This window comes from Tinamus guttatus, unplaced genomic scaffold, assembly GCF_059628265.1.
Source record: "Tinamus guttatus ecotype Peru unplaced genomic scaffold, ASM5962826v1 Tinamus_guttatus_pri_ptg000486l, whole genome shotgun sequence".
Lineage (NCBI taxonomy): Eukaryota > Metazoa > Chordata > Aves > Tinamiformes > Tinamidae > Tinamus > Tinamus guttatus.
The window spans coordinates 73,956-97,613 of NW_028289020.1; the positions used below are offsets into that span (position 1 = coordinate 73,956).

The window sequence follows — 23,658 nt, forward strand, 5'->3', positions numbered from 1 at the left end:
AAAAAACTGAGGAAAAGGAATTTTCAATAACAATGTCTGCTTATTAGAGAAACAGCTTGATTTAGAGCTGATACCTAAATTACAATTTTAAAAAAAGAAATGGAAATATCACCTAACAATATTATTAGTAGGTATTGACTATATGGTATAAAGTGTGAAAGAACTTTAAGTCATGAAGACTATCATCGCCTCTAGTATCTCCACAGTGTAAGCAAATTTGCAACACCGTGTTTTAAATGGACTTTACATTACATAGTTGATGGTACACAGAAAAGGAGGGAATGGTAACGATACTGAAAGGGGTTGTTGCAAAAATAATTATAGCATCTAGCATCACAGTAGAAGTCTCCCATGAATTGCACTGTAAAAAAAAAAAAAAAAAAAAAAAAAAGGTTAAATAAAGAGATGCATGGGAAAAAAATGCTTTAGACAGTAGTAACAGCAATAGATAAATGTCATTTTTTGGTGGTCAGACAGTTATGGTGTTTCCATCTTAATTCTGATCTCAGCCTAGAAATCCATTTTTATCACTTTCAAATTAAACCACTGAAAAGTGTTCTGCATGTGATTGCCCCTAAAATGCTGGAAAAATTGAAGCCATTACAAAATGTAATTGCAGATTTGTTGAAGAGTATTTCTTCTTGCAAACATACTACGAATATGTTTTCTGAACTGCAGTAGCAATCAGCTGATTTGCAGATACAGCTTAAATGTTTTTTAACTTGCAAAAAGTTAAATGTCAAGGACTGAGGATAACTGACTCCCCGATCCCTTAGTTTTCTGATGGTAAGTCAATAGGTGCTCTTTAATAAGATATCTATAGATTTAATTTTAAAGGCACTAGGAGGAAAATATTTTCAGAGATGGAATTTTAATTATTCTATTTCAGTAGATCACGATCTAAATGTTTCAAAGCCTGTCTGCAATCTTGCTCTTTGCTAAGATAAATCACAGAATGTTTACAGATATTTTAGAGTCTTGTCCAAACAAAAACTAATACCTCCAGCCTAAACAATGGAACGGTGTACGTGTTAGAGCATTATTATTATTTTCACTCTTAAAACTAACAAAGGGTTCCCAAATTGACTGATATACATTTAGTAAAAAAATAAATAAAAACAAAAATAGAAAGATAAATTAAAAAGGAATCAGTATTCCAATGACAGAAAAATGCTTCCCCAAAACTTAAACTGAAGCCAGGCACTATTGGGGATCATCAGTAATAAATATATTGAGATACTGTGCTTTCTGTTCTGAGTTGTAACATATGCATTATGAAATATACATCGCAGAAAATTCTAAGATGGGTCATTAATTTCCTGATCCATTTCCACATGCACTACTGAAAGTAAGGTGACCTTTCACAGTTCACGCTATACATGCAGCAGAGAGCCATCCTTTATTTCTCCTGGAGAAATTTCACTTTTTAGGGAAACATGACTAACTGAAGAAATAAGCTTTCAGCTGCCTTCATGTCTTAGACTCAATAAAGGATGAGGATAGGATCTTTATCCCATGAGTGAACACCCTGAAGCAGTTATATGTGGTTGGCTTAAAGGAGATCTAAAAATCTCTGTTTGATAGACTGGCCACTTTCCAAATGAGAAATCAATGACTCTGTATTCTGGGTAAAGAAAAGCCAGGATGGTTTATGACTTGTTCTACATATACTGTGGAGCCAGCCAAGCTCTGAATTACACACAATTGAAGACAGCAAGACAGCAACATCCCATGTCCAATGAGGCCTTCAGCGGCATAAGGTACATCCTGGCAGGACTCTGCACAGACAGTGGCTTGCTAAATTTTGGAATTCAGCCTGTAGAAAGACAAATATATATAGCAGAAAGAAAGGAAGGAAACAATAGGGGTTTTCAGTGTCTAGGATAGTCAGCTAATTAGATGTAGGCTAGTTTTCTTTCTGGCAAAGAGTCTTGCAGAAAACATGCGATGGGTAAATTCAGCCTGCAGGACTGGCACATATCTCCATAATTCTTATTGTATTCTGAACAGATGAAAACTCAATTTATTTGTCAAAAGCAATGCCTTTATATATATATATGTATATATATTATGGGTAATAAACATTCAGTGTGTGGAGACTTTACACTATTTGCTATGCCAGTTATATCACATAGGAGCAAATAGAAAAGGACACACAGTCTGAAGAAGCCATCATGATATTCAGACAGAACATTTCTTAAAAAAAAATAAAAAAGAAAGAAAAAAGAAAAAGGGCTAACAGAAGTAATAAATTATAACAACATCCTCAGACAACCAGTCATGAGAGAAACATATTTTTTCCTAGCATTTTGTCACGTTGTTCACAGTAACATGGATGAAATTATTTACCTCCAATACTGAAGACCCTGAGGAAGATGCATTTTTAAGAAACTTTATATCCTTTAGAATATTTTTTCCACTTGCACACTCAGGCAGTATTTTCATCTTTCATGTCAGGCTGACAGTCTTTGAGATCTTACACTCTCATTTATAGTGCTTTTGGTGAACTCACACCAGTGTACTAAACCAAACTATGCTTTATTCAGCACCATATTTCTGTGAGCAAATAACAGCCTGTAGGGATTCAGCACATCAGCTGCTTAAAAGATAAACCTACCCAGCTTGATGAAAACTCTTCACCATCTTCCTGTTGAGAGAAAATGGTTACACAATTCTAATAAATGAAGCAGGAACTGTCATTTTTTTTGGCAAACTGATAACTAGCTGTAACAGCTGCATTGCCACAAGTTGCTTTTCCAAAGTAATTACCATCAGGCTCCCTGTGGTATGCAGTGTTTAACACATTTCTTCTGTGTTAATGAATGCAAAAGCAGGCAACACCACTATTAGTAATTGCTTTTTATTCGTAGTCCTCATTTTCCAGATAGGTCACATTAAACACAGCCATTAAACAATAGCGGTTGAGATAAACCATACAATGTATGCTGCTTTTGTTTGTTTTTGTGTGTGTGTGTGTGTGTCATTCACCGATCAATTGGTGCAACTTTGAGCCATATGGGGACACAGGGGCTGATAAATGTGAATTGCCAACCTGTAGCACAATTGGGCCAGAGAAGTCAAAACCTTAATCAGGTTTCATTCAATTACACTTTAAATCAACAAATCTTGATAGCCAAAACTCCCATTTGAATTTATGCACTAATAATCACTGCCTGATGTCAAAAGAATGCAATTAAAGAATAATGAGTGGGTGTATATTATGCTAGGCTTCAGACTACTTCTTGACCTCAGCAATTTCCCTTCCATTAGGCAACAAACAGCTTGAAAGCTTGTTTGAATGATGTCTCTTGTTCCACTGCGAGCAAATGCTTCACTTCTAGGTGTAACTTTGACTGGGAAACCCGTATGCTCAAATGTCAAATCACAGTTCAGGATAATCTCTTCCCTGATAAGTATTCCAAGAAAAAAAAAAAAAAAAAAAAAGGAAAAGTCTGATTTGACTCCTAATCTGATTGGACGACCATTTAATAAGCTCCCAGATATTTGCTGTCATTAATGAAAATATATATATATATATAATTGTCTCTACTATCTCTACTCACAGTGTACAGTACAATTTTATTAATTACTTAACAAGCTTTCCCTTACCTCAGCCATTCTCTTTATAGTCACATGATGGATATTTTCTTTCAGTTCTATAAAGCATGTACATAAGAAATGAAAGAAATAGCTCATAAGTTTCATTGTTCATTGCTGTCTCTGTCTTCAGTGGTAATAGCAGAGACACTGAGAAGTAACAAGATTTTACTTCTTTTCGGTATGTAACTTCCTTCATAGATGATCACGTTAATTTTGACTGAACCAGGAAAAGTCACATCTGCTGGTTTATTGGTTCTTTATGTATCAATCCCATATTAGGAAACAGATTTTATAAGATGGGATATCCTTGCTGGAAGAAGTATGCCAGAAATCTACAACACAGGGAAGTTGTCAACCAAATTAAATAAAAGCAAGATTTCCTAAACTCATCTATAAAGCTGTGAGTCATGAATTCTGAATTACTTTAGAGTGGTAAATAAATAATAAGTACTAAATACAGATAATGTGTTAAACAGCTAAAGCTAGTAAATCACTAGTGACAGAGAGCCTTAAGGTAAATTCTCTTACATTGGCACAGCCCTTTCTCAGAATGTTGTGTTTTATGTCTTCAGACACATACAATGAATTGTACAATTGGTTACTCAGTGTTAAAATCATTTATAAAATACACAAATCTCCATCACTTGACTGCATTTAAATACTGGCTTGGATTTTGCTGAATAATGGATCTCACTGGCAGAGCTAAAGACTTGGTGCACAGACACAGAAGTGATGGGCACCACAGAAGTATACATATAAGAGACTGGTCAAACAATAAGAAATCCTCTCCACTATGGAACTTCAAGCTACCAAGCTATCAAGCAAAATCAATCCTGGGTCTCCTGGCTGAAAACAAACAAAAAAAGAAATTGTAGAACACAGACAACACCACATTTCAGATACATAAATTGTCCAAAACATGGAGAGTAGCTTGATAAACATGTACAAGAGCCTTTGTTCACACATAATTGTAGACTTTCTTAACAGCAGGAGCTAAGAGCAAACTTTCAGAATGGGTGTCTCCAACAACCAAAGACAATTCATTGTAGGACTGACTAGTCAAGATCACCCTTTGACAGGAATCCCAAGATCAAAATCAGCTGCCATTTAACTTACTTTCCTAAACTGATAAAAAGTATGGCTTTGTGGGATTTGAGATTGCCAACCTGAATTAAATAACCTCTCATATATGTTTGCATAATATAGCTTAAAACTAAAATAACCCAGACACTGTTTTTAAACAATGTGTCATAGTGGTATGTCTAACAGAGTATCTGAAGTATACAAGGAGCAAATGCTGGATTAAACACTTTTTTCTTCTGTGTTTATTTCTTGTGTGTTTTTTTTTTGTTTGTTTGTTTCATTTTGAACGTGCGCTGTTGCTACTTCTTCATTTTCATCTAAAGATAATTTTGAATTTTTCTAATGCATTAGAAATACCCTTAGAATAAATAAGATAAAAGTAGAAATTATCTCCCAAGTTGCTCTGCAAATAGTTTTCAGAACAACTGAAAATAAAACTAAAAACAACCCCAAAATAAGCAGCCCATACCTAGAACTTCAGTAAACAATTCCACTTTCGACAGATTTTGATAAAATGCTGCTCATGCCACAATGGCACTGTCAGGTTTTTTAGCTCTCTGAACTTAATAACAAAACTTTGAAAGTAGTGGTAGTGGTGATATCGAGAAGTCAACCAAGTATCCTACATCAAACAGGCTGGCTGCATGTGCTTGGAAAATAACAAGGAGGTTCCAGGTGTTGGTTCAAGTGTAATTGTTGTTATTAAACATGGGTTTGCAATAAAGGCTTCTACAAGGACTTGCACATAACCATGACTGATGGATGTATGTGTAGGCCGTTCCGTTAGCTCCAGCAGCTCACTCAAACACATTTTGAACAGATTATGTACTGCAGTACTTCGTAGACCATACATTAAACAAGAGACTTTGCTCTGAGGCGCTGCTTCCCACAATCCATGGGGAAAAGGAAGCAGGAAAAAACAAAACTCATAGAGTTCGACAGCTACTGAGGCAACACTTGCCATTTACAATATAAGCCCAAATATTTTTGCAACACAACTATATATTAATTTAATAAAATACACAATATAGCTCTTATACACTCAACATTTTGGCTCATATGCACTGAATCTGCAATAAATCAATAAAAATATGTCATTTGATGTAAACACACTGAATCTTCTTACATTTGCACATTTAAATGATCATGTGATTTGTGTGGATGTCTAAGACATTTTCACTTTCCTGAGCTATTTTAGTGTCCACAGAAGAATAAAAAAGTGTTAATAATGTTAATTTATTTTGTGTATTACCCTTACAGGTAACTTTTTTTTTCAAACTTTTATTTTACCTCAGGATTGTTTAAAACTTACCGCTAACTATTTAAAGTTTGTTGGACACTAAAATGCTAAATAGATATTAAAATCTCTTTTCTTCTTTTTTATCAAGTGAATTAGCTTATGTGTGTGCAGGACAAAATGAACTATATCATTTTACATTTAACCTTAATATGATATGAGGTGTTTTACTAATGATCAGGATATGTTTTGCTGAATAATGATCTGGAATGTTTTTTATTTTCTTTTTTTTTCTTTTTTTTTTCCATTTCATTATCATGTGGCAGATAACTTTGTACATAAATGTATACCACAAATGAATGTTAATGTTTGGCGTCGCTTGGACTACTACAAGAACTCTTTTTTAGGACTTTCAGTAGAAGCCTGTGGTGGCTGCTGGAAGTCCACCACAGATCAGAATAATTCAACCCTGTTTTTCTTGGGGTTTTTGCGTAAACAGTAAAGTCAGCATCAGCTATTGAGGACAGTCTTAAAGTATCAGACGTACTCCGATTCCACCTTTCTCACAACTTCTCTTCCTATCAGATTGTCAAAATGGCACCGTCTTTCCTTCTTTCCTTCAGTTCTTAATTTACTTCGCTCTGTCCTAATGAAAGTTTGGTCAAAATGAAACCAGTGTTATCTGTCAAAAAGAAAGAGCAGTGAAAAGAACATACTTGTGGGCACTTCAGATGTTCACTAAAAGCCTTAAAGCAGCATTGGTCTTCTTTCATTCCTGTAAATCTGTGACAACCAGGGGATTTTTATTTTATTTATTTATTTTTTAATCAGCAGCAGAGGAACGTAACTGCCAGCCTGTCCGTATTTTCCCCCTCACTTCCTCACGGCCACAGGGTCGCTTCCCCGACAGTCCTGCAAGAGCTTGTCAATTTCTCTAACAACTTCCTCCGCATCCACTGACTCCCTGCCGAGATCCCGGGTTGAGCGGTCCAACTGCTCCAGAACTGAGTCCATCTCGCTCGAGTCTCGGCTCACTCGGGAATGTACATCAGCAAAGGCCCTGGACATCTGGTCTGACGCAATGAATGGAGGAGCGTCTTTTGATTGTTTACTGGGAGATAGATACTGACTGTCAGTTGACAAATACTGGCTGCTTGGTTCAGCCAAGGCTCCTGATTTCACTTCGCAACCATCCATTGGTCCTTTTGTTGAGGTGCAAGGCTCAATGCATGTCTTGGTTGGGCTGCTTGATGCTGAGGGAACCTCCTGAAGCAGAGGACTCAGGGCACGTTTGGCTTTTAAGTAAGGTTTAACATTGGCAATGAGAATAGTGTGCTCTCTCTTGTCTTTCCCAAATGTACAAAAAGTCTTTTTCCCGGTGGGATTCACAGTTTCATAAGTCTCAGTCTCAACATTAGCTTCAACTGCGGGTACAAAGAGATTTGTGCGATAATCTGCATTCTCAGCCTGGCTGGCTGTAGGGAACTGTGGCATCCAACACCTGTCAGAATGACCAAGTACTCGGCATTCGTCTGTGCAGTTAACACATTCTTCTTGTTCTGCAAAACAAAGGAGAAAAAGAAAAAACTCTAATTATAAGTGGATTTCTTGAAACTAATGGAGAGTCTATGATCAACCTGTGTTGGGCTTACTTGACATCTGGCTTCTTAATTATGGAGATAGAAAAAGGAGGTTATAATTAAAATATTTCAGGCTTGTATAAACCAAATAGCTAAGACAATACATTTATTTAACTCTATTCTCTAGGTATTAAAGCCTTTGCACAGCCCAAAGGAAGTAAAAACGGGTCATTAGAGAATCATTCTCAGTGGAATTGAGCTTCATCTGTAAACTAATCTGCTATAGAAATCTGTTAGGCTTTGTTCTGTACAACTCATCCTAGAAAATAGTGAACAGTACTTAAGGAACTCAAAAGGCATTATCAGGATTAATTTTTCAAACCAAATAACTCAGCAATGACTGCCTTTCTGGAAATACAAACACTTCATAAAAATCAGCAAGCTGGGTTTTCATTTTTGTCACCTCCATTCTGTTTGTAATTGTTATGTTGTGTGACAGCCACAAAATAAAAAGGGTTTCTTAAAAAGCCTACTTTTCCTGCTGAGAACAGAGAACTAGAATTTTCCATCAGTATGCATTAAATATAAGCTTGTCAAAAAGTGCATATTGCAATTTTATTAGACATGAGTATGGATCATGTAATCAGTTTTTCCCCTTTTTGTTTTGGTGCAAGTAAGTGAAAATGGATTTGCTTGATACATACAATTTGGAAGAATGACAAACCGTGACACACTATTTGAACTGATAATATTTTCAGACAGGATCTCTTTTTCTTATGTCTTTCAAAGAATATAGTTAAATAAGATTTTTTTTTATTCTCCACATTTTTAGAACATAAATTTCAATGCTTCCTATCCTGTAATTCCATTCCAAGGCATAAAAAATCCTCTGCTTTGAAAACCTTACTTTGTCTGTCATTTTACACTGTATAATATGTTTGCATTACCATTCCTCATTTATTAATACATGAATCTGACTCAGTATCAGAAAGCTGGAAAATTCCATAAATATTTCTTAAAACTGTGTTTTAGAAATGCTTGAATCTGATACAAGTCACCTTAAATCTGATGTTAGTTACCTGCTCTTTCTCTTTCATCTTCTCTGCACTTTCTAATAATATAGATAGAAAAAAACTTTTATCAACTCTAGTTTTGGGTCATTTATAAGCTGATTTTTAACCATTGGATATTTCAACCCACAGAATGGAAAGGTGGAATTTAAAAACAAATTCATAGAAAGCATTTAGTATCTATTAAAAAACACAAGATTCATGAACAGTTACACTGCAAAACCCTGACACAGGAGAAATGCTAATGCTCATCTATCAGAATTAAATAGTGTAAATAGTTTTGACGGTTCACATTTCTGAAAGATATATGAATAAAATGTGAGTTAAATTTAACTACAATTGTGTTATGCCACAATGCTAAGCTAAATTGAGGTGAGATAATTTACTCAGATCTGATGTTTGCTAAGGATTATGCACATTCCTGTGAACAACCATTATGCCTCATATATGTTCCCTGCTTTGAAGAGTTTAAAATTTAAGCCTATTATAAGACTAAGGAAAAAAAAAAAAAAGGAAGAAAACAAGAGTATTTAGGTGCTCTGCTAAGGAAGAGGAAAACATAGAGTGATTTTTCAGAATGCAATAGAAAGATAAATAAAGGTGAAATTTGTAGAACACCAGCAAAAATAAGATGAATAGTGTTTTTATCCCACAACATAGGGAAAAGCAGGGAGATAAAGATACCTCAAATGCTGAGATTGTAACATAGTTACAAAACAGTGAAGGTTTAAGGAAAAGATTTTGTGGTTTAAAAAAAGAAATATGACAAAAACATGGGAGAGGAAGGTTCATGGTTTTAGCAACAGTGACTACTAGTCAGGCTTTAAGTTTTGTTATACAAAAAAATAAATATACGAACAAACAAACAAAAATCAAAATCCTATCCATAACCAAGCCCTTTCAATGGTAATCCTAGAACTTTAGATTTTAGCAACGCACATTAATAATTTATTTCACTCTTTTTATCTTCCTTGTAATCCTACAGAGTGAACTTGTGGTAACCTCAGCATCTAGCTTTAAAAGTGGACTTATGTAGCAATAAGAAATAATAGTTGGCTTGTTTAGATTTCTCTCTAACACATTTCTAAAATTGTTTTCCTGTTACATTACATAGAAAATGCCTGACATGGCAAAGCAAAAGCTTTCTGGCAGTTGTAAGGGACTCCCTAAACAATTAATCCATTTCCCAACTAACTGTTTAATTTTGCACACTTAGCAAGCCTTTTGTGTCAAGTTATGCATAATTTTGGGCCTTCCTTCTTAACAGAAGGTAAAAATAATAACTCTGTAAGATGTTGCATTTTTTAGTTTCCATAAAATACTCTGAACCTGTGGACCAAGTCTTCTCTTTGCTGCTTTCTCCACTTGTAATTATTCCATCAAAGTGGGATTCCTCCTTGCTTCTCACAGGAGAGAGAAAAAAAAAAGTAGCACTTGCTGTAAACTTTCTAATCATATTTAATATGTCAAGAACTCATAGTGTATTGGGAGAGCATCAGAAGAACACCTTTTAGAGGATTTCAGTACATGACAGGCTTTTCCCTTAAACCACTAAAAGGATATCTTAAGAAGGTAGTTCTTCCTACCTTTCAAGTACCGCTTCTGTGTCAGATTATCTAAAAATGCATTAAATAAATATTCCTACATGTATAAACAAATTCCAAACTACATTAAACATTTATTTAAAAATATAAGATGTACACTGTATAATGTAGATAATAGGATTTTTTTTGCAGATTCCAAAAATTGGCAGAAGCATATTTGTTAAAAATATATTAAATACAAATTATTCCCAGATCAAAACGGCCAAGCTATAGACGAAAAGATCAAAAAAGTTATCGGATACTGAAAATACCAGACAGAATGTTAACTAGAGATTTCACAGAGTGCTCAGTCCTATGCCACAAACTGTACTTTGAGATTTTGAAAACCAATTAGGTTAATTTTGTAACCAAATTATGTTTTAAGATTTGAAATCCTCAGCTTTCAAGGATGTGCATACACATATACAGGGTGTGAGGAACTCTTATGCGGCATTTGCATTATTCATTCCTGCCAATAAAAATACAAAGTTTGCTGGCTATCTCTTGAAGTAAAAGAGAGATATATCATATATTATATATTGCATCCCATATCTCTCTTCCCGTTCTCATTTCCTGCATTTGCTAAAGCAGTTTTTATACATGCATTCATACTCATAGTATTGACTAACTTTCCATTTCTGCTCCGTGGGCATCCTAGCCCTGACTGAATTAAATATGAAGCCAAAAAAGAAGACAGCTTTGTGAGGAAACGAATACAAGATGACCTTGAAGTGAAAACCACCTGCACTGCGTAAGCTCTGGCAATCTAGTTGTAATTTTTTTTTTTTTATTCACTCTTCTATGTCACATCATAGGAAGGAAAGTTTGAGTATTGATTATTATAACATTGAACATATTGAACATTATACATTGTTCATCTCACCTTTAGCCTATATTTTTGGCTACAGCTAGCAGATAGTGAAGAAAATCTAACAGGAGCTTTTGTAGTAGCAGCAGAAACTATACACACAAAGTGAACTATCACCATGAAGGGCCAAATTAGTGGTTAGGAGAAAACAGAATCAGTTCAAAGGTAAATGTATTGTACATGCATATGTGCTTATATGTACACATAGGGGTACATGTAGGTATATATATATATACACACATATACATACATAGGTCATACACAGTGCTGTAGAGTAATTGGTCTTTATCTCCCCACTTATCTCCCTCCCGTTGAAAATAAACCCTTAACAGTCCAAAAGTATACAATAAACAGAAGTAGCCTGGAGGTTTCCCTAACTCTCTGGAGCTTTTAGGGTAAACAGTCAGAAGTGCTTTATGCACTTTAGGGAGAACATACACAAAAATAGAACTGCTAAATTATCAGCCATAGGGAGAAAAGGAACCAAGCTATTTGGAAACAACAGTCACCGAGATAGAAAATTTATACCGGAGAGAAATTTAGGATGGTGTAGGAAGAAACTTACATTGGCAAAATATAAATTGCAAACGAGGTATGTATTTTGGTGCAACATATGACATACATACCTTTTATCTTTTATGCTATTTTACCAGAGAAACTAAATTTGACATCTGCCTTCTGCAGCAAGCTTAAAACAAAAAAATCTTTTATTTCCTGCTCTTTTCTCATAAATATTTTGAACATAATTAAATAAAGATACTGATTTTACCCTAACTGTAGTGCACTATAAAGTTAATTAACTAATATTTTAGATAGCTGTCTCCTTGCAATGGCTAAAGCTGAGATATCAAAGTTTGACTCATTAATTATAAGAAATTTGCATAATGATAACAAAGACAAAATGCAATCTTTTTTTTTCTTTTTTTTTAACAGTATAGCATAACTGGCTTCATAAGTACATTACTTTTTCACTTTAATTGGACCCTAATTCTTTAAATTACGCACACACAAACAAAGCTGAAAAGCAGATTAAAAGTAAACAATCCATGTACATGAAACCTCAGCATACAAGCATGAAATATTTCAATAAATATTTCCTGTTCTGAGCTTATAATATGAAAATCACTGTAGTCTGTGTATAATTTAATAAGGTATACTCAGGCTTGTGTATAGGTTTTGCAATCATATTTTGATATAAAAAAAGATAACCATATTCCTCTCTAAACCTGTTTGCACGTGAGCAAAGTAGACAAAGATTAGTCTATTATCATTTATAAGGTCTGACCTGGTAAGTGTTTGTTCAAGTGCATTATTTTCTGAGAACTTTTTACTCAGACTATATAAAAAAATGTGTTGCTATGTATTCATGGATGAAGGTTAAATAAGGCTATGATTAAATAAGTACATAAATAACACTGAATGTTTTAAAATGTCGAAAGCTTTTATTATGCTTTATTGTCTCAGGAGATCCTAGTGTAATTTTCATATCTCTCTCTCACTCATTTACTTCTTTTTTTCTCTTTACGCAGGTGACACCTAGTTTTTATTACTGCAGTAACACCTCAATCTAATAGACTTTCTTTTTTTTTTTGCCTCTCCTTCTCTAGTAATATGGAAGCTAAATAATAACCAGTAATTGGCAGGAATAGCTCACTGGAATGGCTCAGTGACCAAGAGCTCCAAATGAAAATTAGACTGCAGGACCGAGCCCAAAATGTGAATGTTCCTCTCTTTGAAGCACACAGCTCTAGACTGCTGATACTCTCCACCCTCATCCTTGAAGTGCTCTGTTCTTCACTGCATTACACAGTGAATGGCAATTCACCTTTTTTTTTCTGACCTTTGTCTCACATTACAAAGAAAATGATCTGCCTTTGAATGCATGCATGGACTTCACACTGACTTGCCTAGGAGAAAGACTCATTTGACACTTGATTTTGTGAATTCATAGTCATTATTGAAAGTATTTCCATTCAACAGCCATTCAATAACGAAACAAGTTATAAAATTCTTTGTAGTAGCTGCATGCGTAGTCTAACCAAAAACATACTATGTGAGAAAAACAGCATTTGTTTTAAACCAAAAATTAATATGTTTTATGTATTTTAATATCCTGAAATGGAAATGAAAGACCTGCATTTCGTGTACATATGTATAAACAGATGGACAATAAACTATATCTAATGTCCAAAAGAGAAAGTAAATAACTACCTCTTTCAGAACTAGAGGGAATAATCCTTGTAATACAATAAGAAAACTGATCCCAGAACTTATATGAAATGGTGTCATTTTTATGATTTGAGGTAGACAATTGCCCTTACTTAAAAAAAAAAAAAAAAAAAGGGAAAAGATAGTAAGCAGATATTTATTTATTTATTACAAGAGGAAAAAACCTGGCTTCTTTGACATGTCCGAAACACTAGGGCAATATGACACTTCTGATGAGAAAAATCACATAAAGTACTACTACTGAGGTTGGATTCCTGTTTAATTACAATTGATTTTGACATAAATAAGCAGAGGTAAACAAATGCTTCTATACGCACGCTTGCTGTTATTAAACAGTGCTGCCTCCAATCTGAGTATTTATATTGGGTTGGCTGCTTAGAGGCGCCTTTCAGTGAGGCAAAGCAATTATGTAGCTCAGATTGGCATAATGACTGGCAGTAAAATAAGAATAGGCTGACACTTTTTTTGAAACCTCTTGGATCACAAGGTCTTTTCTTGATATTAGAACTGTAATCTTTTTGAGGCCTCTAGAAATCCTGATACAGAGTTTCCACCCTGTCTTTCTTTGCTAGTTTTTCTAGCAAATTTTATAAACAGAATATATTTCTAATATTGACATTCCATAAAGTACTTCAAAAGCAACAAACAGCTTATGGGCCAATAGATTTAATTCTAGATCACAGTTTTCCTGGGCCATAATTAGGGGAAGAATATTGTAGGATAGCATTACGCACTACAGAACAGTTAACATTTTTGTCACGGAAGTATGCTTTAAATTTACATTAATGATTTAATGGCATCATATTTTTGTATTTAAAGACAGCATAAAAACAAGAAAACATTTCCATTACCTGAAAATTTTCCCTCCTCACAGCGGGCTGGTCCACAGATCCCAACGATGGGTCTTTGGCCTCTGCCTTGCTGTTCTGGAGGCAAATCACACCTGTGAGTCACAGACAGGGATAGGCTCTGCTTCCAACATTCCCAGCAATGTCAAAACTTCCCCGTTGGAGGAAAAAAAAAAAGTTTCTATCTAGGCACAGCTCATGGCCATTGAAATTATTCAATGAGACGAAAGGGGCAGTCTGAGTCAGTCAGAGTACCAGCAAGGGTGTCCCATGTCCTCCCCATTAGAGCAGAAAGGGAAGGGGTTGAGGATGAACACTCAGATTTGGCTTCTAAGATCTGCCTGTAAGTTCCTGGAAAAGCTGGGACCTACTATCATTCCTGCCTATTGGCTTATGCTGGCCAAAAGACTGTAGAAAAGCTGTAAAGTCACTACGGCCTCTCTCCCATCCATCGAAACATCTTCCTAGCCCACTGCTGCAGGGAGCAAGATGTAGGATTTAGCTGTGCTGGCCGTGCACTCATGGAGAACTTTCATGGAGAAACTTCAGTGGTTTGTCTGATAAACCCTTATTTAAAAACAGTAAATTCTTAAACAGCAGACCCTTGTTGCAGAGCCAAGAGCTGTTTCCTGGAAAAGAAGAGAAAGAAAACTGGAGAAGTTAACAGACGAGAACATCTCTGCTGATCGATCTGCTGAAAAGAACATTTTTAATGCAGTGTATTTTCCTCATGTTGCTCAATGCACTTCCACAGATTTTAAAGAGGGATTGCTTCTAAACTGGCCTGTAAAAATAGAATAACTCTTAACCTGAAACTTAATCGAATTTGTGCAATCATTTACAGATATTGCATGGCATTCACATGTTTTTTTCTTTACTGACTTACTTCATTGTGCGCTAGTCATAATTGTAACAGCAGTAATTTCCATATCTAATTTGTAATGTCTAGTGAATACTAGCACTGTATTTTGTATTGTGGCGATGCTTAGGAATTCAGTCAGGAACCAGTCCATTGTGCTGTGCCCTATACAACTAATAATAGATTGTACAGTTACAGGCAAGAGGCAACAAGTGATTATGGCAAACAAAAGCTATGAATGGGATGGAAAGACAACATTAATGAAAATATAATCAGGCTGTTGGCAGTTCCTGAAAATGCCAGTGTGAAAGCTCCATAATTCAAGGAAGCTTTCCCCATCTGTTACACCATCAAGCCACCGATGATTAGCTATATGTTATACCACTGAGTCCTCTTCCCTGGCTATCAATTATCTCAGTATTCAAATCTTTAATTAGAAGGCACTAAGCTTTTTGCTTTGTCAGCTTCTCTCAAAGTTGGAGATGACAACTTGTTTACAGGCATTGATTGATGAGGGTGCCACTGAGAGAAATAAGAGGGGTTTCTGAAGCAATTTGTTTCTATATCCTTTCGACGGCTCCGTTTGTATCCTGACTGTCTTGAATGGAAGTATATGAAGTTCTGTGTCTGAGCATGATTTGGTCCAACACAGAATCAGTGCATTAAAGCATTTTAAATGCTATCAGTTTTCCTTTATGAAGTCTCACAAAAAAAGTCCAAAGGCAATTCAGAAACTGAGCCATCCTAAATTTGGCTACTTTGGAGAGAGTACTGCTTCCCTCATGTTCCTGCCAGCATGCCTGGATTTACATTTAAAATCTCTTTTACCAGACATAATAAGACCATATCTGTTTTACACTGATAGATAGAAAAGCCCACTGAGTGTCATTCTCTGCTTCAAAAGGCTGATGTTGCACAAGGGTCATACACTTTGGACTTCATGGGAGGTAGAAGGTAGAAAGCATCTGACAGAATAAGATGAAAAATGCTTTTTCCTGATTCTGCTCTCAAAAAATATGCTGGCTATACAGCGGTCCAGTCATCTCAAGGAATCCTCACTTGGACATAAAATGAGGATAAAAAAATGAATTTATAGGATAAAAAAAAAAAGATTTAACACTTTCTTTCGGAACCTCACCTATGCCATGCTAAGTAGCATATACATATTGCATATAATTGTTAGGCTAGATAGTGTTCTGGACTCTTGTTAGCAGTTTGCTGGTATTAGGTTTTATTACTGCCTTCAAAATAGATTTCCAGGATGAGATTCCCCATATGCCAATTTATGAATCACCTAAATTCTGTCAATAATTTGAGTTTCCTAATGCTACTTCACTTTCTGCCCGGATGGTGCTCCAATTAGATCAACCAGAAAGAATAATTAGGGATGTTGTTTTGGAACCTGATGTTACAAGTATAGGTAGTATGGTAAAGAGTTGTAAACTGAGTTGATGTAAACTGAGCTGATATGTTTTCAGGGTCTGTATGAACTTGTGAATGCCTTCATTTTTCCAGATATTTCACCAAGAACCTTGAGTTCCAGTTTGCTTTTTTATATATATTTTCAGGATCATAATTATGAAATTACACATTCTAACAACACTAATGCACAGGATCTCCAAGAAAACCATGGGATATTCAGAAGCCTTTTGCTTTATTGGAATCTACCACTGATGACATTTACTTAGTTTACAGTTCCGTGTATGATTTCCACTGTGATTTCCTTGCTTTTGATATTAATGGCTGCCCCATCCTCCTAGCCCTTTTTTGGCCTGGGAAGAGAAAGGGCAAGATGTCTACAGATAGTTTTGGCTTGATTCTTAGTACAACAGGTAATGGGAAGTTGTGGAAAAAAAAAAAAAAGTTGTTAAAAAAAAAAAAAAGCTGAAATAGCTATTGGGTCCCAGTTTTCTCTAACTGTCTCTGGTATTCATAATAAAAATAAAGTGGCTTAGCTTTGTTTTTGTTTTGGTTTGTTTCTTCTTTTTTTTGGTGGGAGCTGTTTTTTTTGTTTGGGATTTTTTTGAAAAATAGAATTTCTTTAATTCTCAAGGAGACAAAACCTGTGTGAAAAGCACAATATGTGAAAGTAAGGCTCAATCTGACCTTGCACAAATTCTGTAAGGATTTAAAGTGGGAAAAAAAAAATGTTCCTATGGGAAAAAAAAATTAAAATCTTTTTTTCCTTCAGTCTACCTGTTACTGCACATGTTCAGTATGTATCATACTTCTCAGGTATCTAACAAGCAGTTTAGCAGAGCTCTAAACTTATTTGTAAGCTCTCAAGTGGCTCTGCAGTTCCAGCTGAAGATGGATACAAGGCAGCTAATTTGCTGCCACCAAGGGAAAATGTTATAACATAAAAACATTCCCTCCCTTAGCTTCAAAACTGTTGAGTGTCTAGGGAGCTGAAGTATTTGTAGAGTTGATGCTATGCATATGCTTCCACTGTAACTGCTACATGCATACATCTGGCATCTGTCTCTGTGTTAAACAGTCTTAATTGTCCCTAGTTTTACTATGCAAAAAATATAACCTTTGTTAATACAAAGGAAATAAATTAAAAGGATGTGTATGATTTTGTATAATTATTTTTGCATCATTGGCAAGATTTGCAAGGAGCTCTGCACTATGGCTGTCAGCAAAATATTTTACTTCTGTTTTGAATATCTTTAAATAGAAATTGTGCACTGTTCTTAGCATGTCATTTGGCATTTCATACAGTCTCTTAATAAAACAGAGTATTTTCCTCTAGAAATAGTTTATGTAGAACTGTTTTCCATTTTTTTTCTCACTCTTTTTTTCCTTGTTTATTGCTCCTTCCTCCTTCACTTACATCAGACTTCAGAAGACCGTATTATTTTCCAGACAAAGCAGGATCAATTTTGAATATATGTCATAAATGTTTTCAGGTTCTATTAGGTGGAACTTTATGTGTTAGCATATTATTCAAGTCAAGACTCCCAAAAGCACTTGATTTGAGATGTTAATTATTTTTAAAAGATCAAAGATCATGGCCAAACTTGTTCCTTGGTTTGTATCTTAACATATGCAGAATGATACTCTAAAAGATAGTTAACTAATGCTATGAGAAAAAAAATGAAGACCTTCTGAAATTAATTTAACAGTTGCGTCAATGCTCACATTAAAGATGTCAAAGTGAAAAATGCTTTTAACTGAGAAAATATACTCAAGTAGGTTCTTTCTGGGGAGAGAAAAGAAAAAAAGCAATAAAAATCTGCTGCAACTTTGACATCTGACATTGCTCATTATACATATATTTACACACATACATATATATATTTCTATCTAATGTTAAGAGTGTTTCTTTTGCTAAGATTTCCTTTTATGAACATGGCTATAAAGAAGGGTCCTGCCTAGGCAGCTGTACTTGCTTCAGTTCTCACATCTAGGTCTTCTGAAGGGCCCAATCTCTATACTTGATCCGATACTTCTAACTTGCTCAATTTATATTAAGTTCTTTCTAAATTATTACTGTGAATTACTGCAATGTGTTGACCTGCACAGTAAAGAAACACACTCTGGAAGTTGAAGAATTGAGCCACAGATGCCTCACTAGAGTTGGTCAAACCTTCAGCTCCCTACTCCCCAGTGAGCAGGGAGACGGGCTTGTCTCTGCTATAGTTTTTCACCCCTCTTGCTTGAGCTTTCTTATCATGCAACAGAAAAGCAAGAAAGACAGAGTTTAAGTTAATCGGGCATTTAAGGAATTCTGGGAGAGTTCCTGAAAATCTTCAAAAAGAAGAACCCAGGAAGTGGGTTCAGATTCTGAATATTAGTTCTGTCAGATGCTTAACAGCAGCTTTAAGGGAGAGACTAATTTAATTCAAGAAGCAGAGATAGCCACATAATATAATTTCTGGTGATTAAAATTGGCCTTGAATTCTTATGCTGTCTTTGCATACAACGATGAAAGATGGCTTTGAAGAGCCATTCAGGATGCCTATGGTAGGCTCCAGACCTAAAACATCTCCCAGACAGGTCTACCTATCTTCACTTAACATGTAGGGAGTTAGAGATGTGAAGTTTTCCATTCAGTATTACAATCATGACCATCATTCTATGTTTTTCCTATTAGCTGTATGAAGCTTTTCAGCACTCAGCAGATTATCTTTCATGACTCTAAGAGCCCAGTTTTCCCCAGGTCAATGGATGGAATTTAGATGCTTAACTCAGCATGGTGAACGCCCTCTTCCAGTCTGTGCTCCTAATATTCCTACCCATTTGGTATGAAAAAAAAAAATCCTTTTTCAAAGTAATATAGTAGGGATAACACACATGTACTCTAGGATTTCCATATAACATTCATTCATCATCTAGTCAAATCAAGACTCATGGCACTTTTCCACTGAGTTATTTTCCTGAAAAAAAGTGAAGAAACCTTCTTTCTCCCCTAATACTGTGCTACAAATCTGGTATAAAACTACTGCTTATATTTTTTTCTCTCTCTTTTTTTACGATTAAAATTTGCATCAAAGAAGTGCTGTATTTTGAAAGCCTGAAGGAATGCACTGAGATCTGCTGCGCTTCACACAGGCAAATTATAGCTCATCAGATGTCTCTCATTCCTCTGGATCAGGCCCTGGTTCCAACTGTGTTCTTCTCAGAACTCCAGAAGAGAGTGGCTTTGCTGATGTATAGGTACCAGCTTTATTTGGGCAAGATATTTGGCACTGTATGAAGAAGCTTTGATTCTTATTTTATTTCCAGGTACTTAGTAAAACATATGATGAGCATTTGATCATCTATACTTTGTGTACAGAACAAGCTGTCCCAAGAGGATATTTTTCAAGATATTACCTTAGGTCCTCCAAGAATTTAGATGGAGAGACAGACAGGAAATGAAATCTTTCTCTCCAAGAAAGACTCTTGTGATGGACTAACCTGCTTTTGCAGCACACGTTCTGTTGGTTAAGAGGTTCAGTTGTACTCTAAACTCTGTAGAAGTAGTGGGCAGTTTACAAAGCTTCTAAAGTCTGGTATTCCCTTTTAACTTGAGGGCAAATTAAAGATCTTATGAAAATAGTATCAGAGTATAGATTTAATTTTCACTTAAGTGGGAAATTGAAAGAAAGGAACCTTGGCCCATGCCTGCCTGCCTACCTGTCCGGAGAGGAAGCACTAGAACTGGCAGAACTGCTAGCCTTGTCTTTTGGATTCAGATGTGAAGCTATTTGAGATTATCAAAAGTAAATCATAATCTCTCTTTTCCAAGAAAACACAAAACGTATAGGAATAGAGCAGCATGCTTAGATTTCCCTCCAATCACTTATTCCATTATTGGAAACAAATTTGAGTTCAAAATTCTTATTTTAAAATTTCAGAAGGATTGAGATATTCTATCCATTAAATCTACAGCTTTCGACATCAACAAAAATATTCCTTCTGTAAATAAAATTCAGTTTAATTTTGGCAAGTGCTATTTGTTTCAATGATGGCATTTCTGAGAGGGCCAAGCTGGCTCCATATTTTCAACAATTCTCTTCATAAAATATCAGCCATAATTCTCCAAAAGGCTGACACACATATTTAGCAGATAATTTCTTTAAAACATAATTAAGTGGAAAACTAGTGATGGCAATCCTGTAGAGTGCATCTGCATTATAAAATGTTCCTGCGCTGCATCACCAAAGCTACGTTCAGGCACTAGAGCTTATAGGGTCTACACTATGTGCAAGCAAATTCAGTCACAGATGGATGCTCCAACATGCCTCCAACATTTTCAGACACAGATCTTTCCATTTGTATAACTAACTTCAAAGGAATATTTTGGAACATAAGAGTAAGGATAATATTCACAAAATATCTTTGGATATATTTCATCAGCTTTAGTGTATCTTTTGGACATATTAAAGAGAAAGCTAAGGGCATATTAAAAAGAAAATAAAAATAGCAAAAATACATGAAATAAATAAATTAGAAAGTAGAAATTAAGGATGGTTCCTTAATAACTAGCCTGTATAGAAGCATAGTCTATAAGTCTCTAATCTTCAGAATTAGAAAATAGAAGAAAGTTAGAATGCAGAAGAGATCACACATTAAATCTATGGCAATGTAAAATATCTTTAAAGTTTTGTAGAGCTAGTTCCTCAGAAATTAGTTTGTTTACATTCGTCTGTAGTCAGTTTCTGCCTTTAAAAAATATCAAATCTAAAATATTTTGCCTGTTTATAAAACATTCCTTTTTACCTATGAAACAATCAGAAAATGTCATCCTTGAATATAATTACCTATTTAATTTAAAACACAAAAGTTGAATAGAACCACAGAAAAGCAGAATAAAAAAGAGTATAAAGCATTTAAAACAGAGGGAAAAACATCTATTTCTCTTGCTTTTTACTTTCTTCCTTTGGAGAGGAAAATACAGCATTTGTACATGCTTTCAGTGTCACAGTCTCCAACTATGACAACATGCATCTTCAATGACATGGATGAAAACACCTAAAATTCAAGTCTTCCTTCCAGCAAAACTGTAATCCTGTATAGAAGGTCAGCAAAAATCCGCCTATTAAGGCCAACTGGTTGTAAATAGTAAGCAACATTTTCTTATTTGGATTTTTTTTCACTCTCTGTGCTTTGCTGTCTGATTTCCAAATGGACATGTATCTATTTATCACATTAAATCCTGTTGTTCATCCTTTGCTTCTAACACATACTCTTTGTTCGTTTCCTAGATGTAGACAAACAGAGCTCGTGTTATTGTTAGCATCCTCTGAAGACGCAGTCAATGCAGATGTAGCTAATCCCCTCCTGCTTATTATTCAGCAATCGGCGTCTGCCATTAGGATTTGGGAATCCCAAAAGACCAAGTTTAAAGTGAAGGGTTAAATTCAGCTTGTTTAATGGCATTCTCTGTTCCTGAGATCATTCATCATATTCTCGGAAAGTGTTCTGTGGAGGGCACTAAGGTTACCAATTAAATTAAATTAAACAAGATGGTCAACCATCCAAGTGCACGAGATCGCTGCCATGATCTGAAGCAACTTTATTAATGGTGGGAAGCTATGTTGGTAAAGATAGTTCTTTTAATCTGTTTTAAAGTCCCATGTATTCCCTGTTAAAGATTCCATTTGGGAGATATCACTGGTAGAGCTACACTCCCTAAGAAGTGATCATATTAACTGAAACCTGCTGGGGTACTTGACTTAACATTAAAGTGAATTTATCAGCTACTCCCAACTTTTTGAGAGACTAATTGAATTATCAAAGGCTGCAATGGGGATTGCTAAATCTTTTGAGAGCAGACCTGTAATATAGATAAAATTCCTAACTGGTGCCATATGATTATCTTAAAATACAGTAATAGTCTGGGGCTAATACACACCTAAACTCAAGACTCTTTTTTTTTTTTTTTTTAATCTGTCTAAAGTCTCTTGCCATCCACCAAAATCACAGGAATTTTCAGGAGGCTGGAAGAGGAAGAATTCTTTTAAAACAATCTTATTTATTTTATGTCCTCTTTCAGTTTTTCCAGGCATGCTCATTGGGGAGGACATACAAAATTTGCTGTTCAACTGTTCACGTTATACGTCTTCATCTTTTATAGGATTTCAAAAAATATATCTTTTTTCTCATTTTCAATGGCATCACACATGATTAAAATCAAGCATGAATGCATTTCTGAATTGGAGCACATAATAGTGGCATTTCTACATACAGAAAAGCTACAGATGTGAACTTCAACTGGTAAATTCTAGGGCAAGGCTCTTTTTTCAATTATAGATATCTAGCAGTTTATTTATTTTTAAAATTTATTTTAACTTATTATTATTATTGTAAGTTTTTTGTGTCTTCACTTGTGTGAGGCATCTGTATGTTTGGAATGGTAAAACCACTTAAATATTTAACTATTTCAATTTTATTAAAATTAAATTAAAATTCCAAATTTTACCATTTGGAATAGTAAAACGTGTCAAAAGAGAACAGTGGGCAGGGGCCAAGGGAATCGCGTAAAGGTACAGACCAAAGGCAATTTCCTGCATCCCACTAACAGCTTATAACACAGATCACCTGCATACACATGCATACATTCCCAACAACATTGCTGGGTATATATGTTACAGGGAAAAATACCATCCTACAAATGGAACAAAGGTATTTAGCTATGCTGTTAGCACAAAGTAATTATAAAAGTACAAAAAGTCATGCTAACATTAAGAGTATGGGAGTAAAGCTGATACAACTTGCACGACAGAACAAAAGACACATGACCAGCTTTGACCCTGTAAACCTCTCAGGCTGCAATGCAGTGTATTGACAAGCTGGAGGTGTTCACTGCATGAACAGGTGACAAAGAGGTGATTGTAACAAGCATGAAGACAGTTTTATATCCATAATACATTCATCCTAAAGCACAAGGGCAGCTGTTAAAATCCTTTCTCTTAACAAGCAGCTTTAGAGACACTAGACAGAAAGCAGATAAAGAATTACAAAGAGAGGATAACTTAACAACAACTTAACAAGACATTATAAAGTATTACAAAGGAAACATGTAATATGCATTATAATGTTACTATGATGTAAAGATGTATCTTATCACATAAATAAATAATTTTGAGTGGTTAATAACTACAACAAGAACTACCTGATTATCTCCTACAAACTGAGCAAATCTGTAGATTTCTGAAAACTTGCTGGCATTGTTTGCATTTTTCCTAGCTCTTAAGTAGACCTCCCAGTG

At 35.2% G+C, this 23,658-nt stretch overlaps 1 protein-coding gene across 3 annotated transcripts in view; it reads right to left on the reverse strand.

Moving 5' to 3' along the window:
- Positions 1-5,422: 5,422 nt before the first annotated feature.
- PCDH17 (protocadherin 17) overlaps positions 5,423-23,658 on the reverse strand; it is an 81,284-nt gene continuing 63,048 nt past the window's right edge. For 2 of the 3 annotated variants that reach the window (XM_088533154.1, XM_088533153.1), the window contains exons 4-5: positions 14,102-14,176; positions 5,423-7,479 (exon numbers count right to left, since the gene is read on the reverse strand). In XM_088533154.1, the coding sequence (XP_088389280.1) occupies positions 6,794-7,479; positions 14,102-14,176 (761 nt within the window). In that variant the 3' untranslated portion in view covers positions 5,423-6,793. The remainder of the gene's footprint in view (positions 7,480-14,101; positions 14,177-23,658) is intronic. The other variant, XM_088533155.1, reaches the window with a different exon arrangement.